Source organism: Zophobas morio, unplaced genomic scaffold (assembly GCF_036711695.1).
Source record: "Zophobas morio isolate AGI-343-1 ecotype UQ-CSIRO unplaced genomic scaffold, CSIRO_AGI_Zmor_V1 ptg000329l, whole genome shotgun sequence".
Lineage (NCBI taxonomy): Eukaryota > Metazoa > Arthropoda > Insecta > Coleoptera > Tenebrionidae > Zophobas > Zophobas morio.
This window is the reverse complement of record NW_026972433.1, coordinates 80330-85239: the sequence shown is the minus strand read 5'-3', so window position 1 is coordinate 85239 and position 4910 is coordinate 80330. Positions and strand designations below refer to the sequence as shown.

Here is a 4910-nt window from a genome sequence, read left to right as displayed (position 1 = left end):
TCATTCATGCAGTTGATATATTCGCACGCCTGTATACTTAAACTTAGTAGTTTCTTTGAAAAACAGTTATTTTTTTCATATTGTAAAAAATTGTGATTTCTACTTTAATTATTTTTATTATTCCAAATACTAGAGAAAAAAACTACATTAAGTAGTTTTAAGGCTGGCATGGCTTTTTAAGTCCTCATGTGTATAACGTCGTGTTGCAAAAGATATGGAGCCATATTAGTTACTATTGAATTTTATTACCATTTTGCTGCTAATGAGTGTATTGAGTGGGAATCCCATTTATTTTAAGCACCGAAAATCACTTCCAATATTTTTTTCTCGAGAAAAAATTTTAAACTTTTTTAAAAATAATAAGACCTTCATTCTCGTGGGGGAAACCGGCAGCGGGAAGACAACTCAGCTTGTTCAGGTTGATGTTATTATAATTTTAATTTTAATATTAAAAAAAAAGTAATATAAATATTAAGTATTTATTAGATTCTGAATTATGTAATAAAGTGATTGCTTGTACGCAGCCTCGTCGAGTAGCTGCCATTACTGTTGCAAGGCGAGTTGCCAAAGAGAGGGGTTCTAGATTTATTCCTTTATATTAAAACTTGAAAAATAAATTAATTTAGAATTTTTTTTATTACAAATATAAAAGGAGTCCGACTGGGTATGGAAGTAGGCTATACTGTTAGATTTCAAGATGTTTCATCTTCCAAAACTCGTATAAAATACTTAACCGATGGGATGTTGCTAAGAGAAGCGGTGGCCAATCCTTTGCTAAAGTGTTTGCATTATTTTTGCTTATTATATAATATTATATATTTTTATCAGAATAATAATATAGTTTACTTTTTTATAAGTGTGTGCTATTATTTATCATTATCTCTTTGACTTTTGTACTACAGAAAATATGAGGTTATTATATTAGATGAAGCGCACGAACGAACTCTTCATACTGATGTATTATTTTCTATTGTAAAGGATCTCCAAACTAAACGAGAAGATTTGAAAGTTTTAATTTCTATTATATCTTTTACAACTTTTTTATTATTAATTACTTATGAGGTTATCATTATGTCAGCCACTTTAGATGTATCTAAATTTTCTAAATATTTTAATAATTGTGAAACTTTGCATGTTTCAGGAAGGCAATATCCCGTTGAGGTCTTAATAATTTTTATTCGTAATCTTCGAGCAAATTTATAATAATTGTACTTATTTTTTAAATTCTTAAAATCTCCTATATGAAATGTTAATTTTTTATAACTTCTATATAATTTTTTTCTTAAGCTTTTTAAACGGCTAAAATACTCTTAATAGTGTATATGCTAATTTAAATTTTTTAACATCTGTGTTATATATTACAATTTTATTAATGCTTTGTTTTGTATATTTCTTAACTTTTTCCTGTTTTTTCTGATCATTTTTAAGTCTTCCATACTTATTTTTAGTAGAAGAAAAAATCTTAAAAATAAATTCTATAAATTTTAATCTAGTTTGATTCTATAAGTAATAACTTTAAATACAAGTTTAATTTTATTAATAATTTAATAATTATACTTTAATTTTTTAAAATAATTAATAGAGAAGAAGAAACTTTTTTTTGAAATTTAATAATATTTTTCTGACTTAAAGAATTTAACACTAATTTTATTTTTGAAATTTAAATTAATTTAAATTAATTTCTTTAACTTTTAATTTTTTTGTTATTATTTTTACTTTTATTAGATTTTATACTGCAAGGAGCCGGAAAATGATTACGTTGATGCCACGCTTATCACCGTTTTGCAGATTCACTTAGAAGAGCTGCCTGGGGACATTCTCTGCTTTCTTACTGGTTGATTAGCCTTCATTATTTTTTTTATTCAGATATTAATTTTTTATAAGTTCAATGATTTTCTTTATTTTTTTCTTCCACAGACCAAATGCCCGGTTTTTTATTTAGAAAGATGCACAATTTTTTAAATGATAATTTTTACAAATAGTAACAAAAAGAGATTTGGAATGGGCTATGAAAACTTTATTTTTTTTAATGGATAGTTAAGAATAATAACATTTGATAGAAGTATATTACTTCAAAGAAAGCATGAAAAATATATTGAAAAACTTAATATAAACGATAGTAAAGTTTTTTAACACTAGAAAGTTAAATAAGAAATACTAATAATAATAAAATAAAATAATAGAAAAGTTTTTTGTATTTAGTATGAAAAGAATAATAAATAAATAAAAGAATATTTTTATTAATAAATTTTTATTATACTGAAACACCTGAATATTTTTATATTTGAAACTGAAATGTTATAAAGTAAAATGTTTATAATAATAATAATAAAAAGAAAATAAAGTTGTTAAGTATATTATTAAATTATTTTTGTTATTTAATAACTTAACTTTTTTCTTTAATTTTTTATTATTATAAAAATTAATGATATTTTATTTAAAATTTTTTTTTATAATAAATATTATTATTATAAAGAGTTAAACTTTAATATTTTTATATTTAAAAAAAAAAGTTATTTCATTTATTAATAATTTTATCTATATAAAATAATAATAAATAAAATAAATAACGAGTATTTTATTATTTATATTAATTTTAACAAATAGAAATAATATAATGAATTTATTTATTATTAATAAATTTTTTAATTACTTTTTCGTTTTTTAGTAGTAATAAAAATAATAATATTTATATAATATTTTTAATAATAGCTTGAATTATTTTTAAATTTTACATAGTAAGAATAAATATATTATTATAGTAAGTTAAGAAACATCAAAACTTATGTTTATACTTAAAAAATAGAATGTTACTGAGATTTATTTAGTAAACTTATTTTATTTGCTTAATAATTTTGAATATAAAGTAATAAAACTTGAATATTATATAAATATTTATTATAAAAACGTTTCATATAATAATTCAAGTTAAATATTTTAAACTAAAAAAAAATATTTTTATGCAATTTATAATAACAATAAATTAATTGAAATAGTTTTATCATTAAATATATTTTAGAAAGTTTATATATTATTCTTTTATACAAATAATTTTATGAAAGGAAAATTATCCAATTATTATCAGTGTATTATAATGATTTTTATATTGGATTAATAAAAATGAGCGTCTCGAATAGTAATTTTTATCATATTATAAATAATACTTTTTTTTTTTCAAGTATAAGAATTTTTTATTTACTTGAAAATATATTATTTAAAGTATTATCCAATTGTAATCAGTATAACTTTTATTATCATTTTTCTTATTTTTTATAATATAGGAATTAAAATATATTGAAAATTATTTACTTGCTATTAATATATTTTATAATATATAAACGTAAATAATATATGCTCTTAACAAATAAATATTATAGTAAAGAAAACTTGATAAACTTTTACTATAAATAAATATGTAATGTTTTTTTTAAATAATAGTGAGAGTTAATTATAAATATTTGTTTATTTTTTTATTAAAAAATTAGCCAATCATTATTAGTATATTTGAAAATCCTTTTTTTAACTTTATTATTTTGGCTTATATTAAAGGACAAGAAGAAATCGAAGCCGTCCTTCAAAGTTTAGAAGAGAAAATATTGTATTTGCCTGAATCCGGTTAGTTTTAGTATAAAAAAGTTATATTTTTTCATTTAACTATTATTATATTAAACATTATAATAAAATTAATAAGTAAATTAGCTTTTTTTACTATGCAGGCTTATAAAAACTTTAGTTAAACTTTTTATTACTAGCATTTTGTAATATTTATTGAAAAAAGCTTTTACAATTAATTATATCGTATAATGCAAAGCCCTATATATATTTTTATTAAACATCACAGTATATAAAACTGTATGTACAAAGAAAAATAATGAAAATAGTACAAAAGTTTATTTAACTTTTTTGTGATAATTATTTTTATATAAAAACTTTTAAGGATGATTATTACTAGTGCGAGTTGTTTGTTTTTTTTTCTTGTTTACTTTTAGAAGTTTAATTTTTTATAAATCTTACCATCTTAAACGTTTTAATAAATATTTTAAATACGTCTAATTTTATATAAAATTTATAGTGAAAGGTTATATAAAGAAAGTTACATAATCATTTTACTATAAAATATATATAAATTAATATTATTTGCATTTTTTTTACTTGTTTAATTGTTTGTAAAAATATTTTTATTTAACTTTTGTTTAGCTTTTTTTATATGCATATCATATTTTGTTATTACTATTTATTAATAAACTTTATTAGTAAATAATAATTTATAATTGTATTAATTAGTATTAAAAAATTTACTGAATTTTAATGGTAATTTTTACTTGTTTTGTGGATTTTTTTATTTCACTGTTAATTGTGATTTCTTTGCTTTTAGCCATTTTCTAAAAGTATTATAACTGTTGTTGTGGTTATTTTTCGAAATACTTTATTATTGGTTCACGTGAATTGTTTTTTAGCGTTGAGTGTAGCGTTTGTAATAAAAATAATTTTTAATTTTTTGATTGGTTGGTAGATTATTTTTATTTAATTTTGTTTGATACATTAATTCTGTTGATTCGTTTATAATAATTATTATAAATTGGACTTTGTAAAACTTGAATAACAGAATTTAGTGAATAAATAATTTATATGTTTTTAATATTTATATTAAATTTTTGCACTAAATCTACTGAATATAACAAGAAACTTCATTAAAATAATTTTTTTTATAATTTTATTAAAATCAAACTTTTTATTGACCTTTATAAAAAATTTATATAAAATAAAGTAACTTTTTATTTTATTTTTTCAACATGCATTTTTTGTTAATTATATGTGAAACATATTTATTACATTATTTTTTTTTCCCTTTTTTGTTATTTTTACTATTCGTTTTGCGTAATTTTTTCATTATATTTATTGCTACTGAA

General features: G+C 19.2%; 1 protein-coding gene across 1 annotated transcript; it reads left to right on the top strand.

Annotated features, from left to right (window-relative positions):
- Nucleotides 1-262: 262 nt before the first annotated feature.
- On the top strand, nt 263-3620 carry LOC135120009 (uncharacterized). Its single transcript, XM_064044368.1, has 7 exons — nt 263-418; nt 477-576; nt 653-779; nt 903-1008; nt 1063-1161; nt 1726-1834; nt 3550-3620. The coding sequence occupies exons 1-7, from the start codon at nt 263-265 to the stop codon at nt 3618-3620; spliced, it is 768 nt and encodes a 255-aa protein (XP_063900438.1).
- Nucleotides 3621-4910: the final 1290 nt, after the last annotated feature.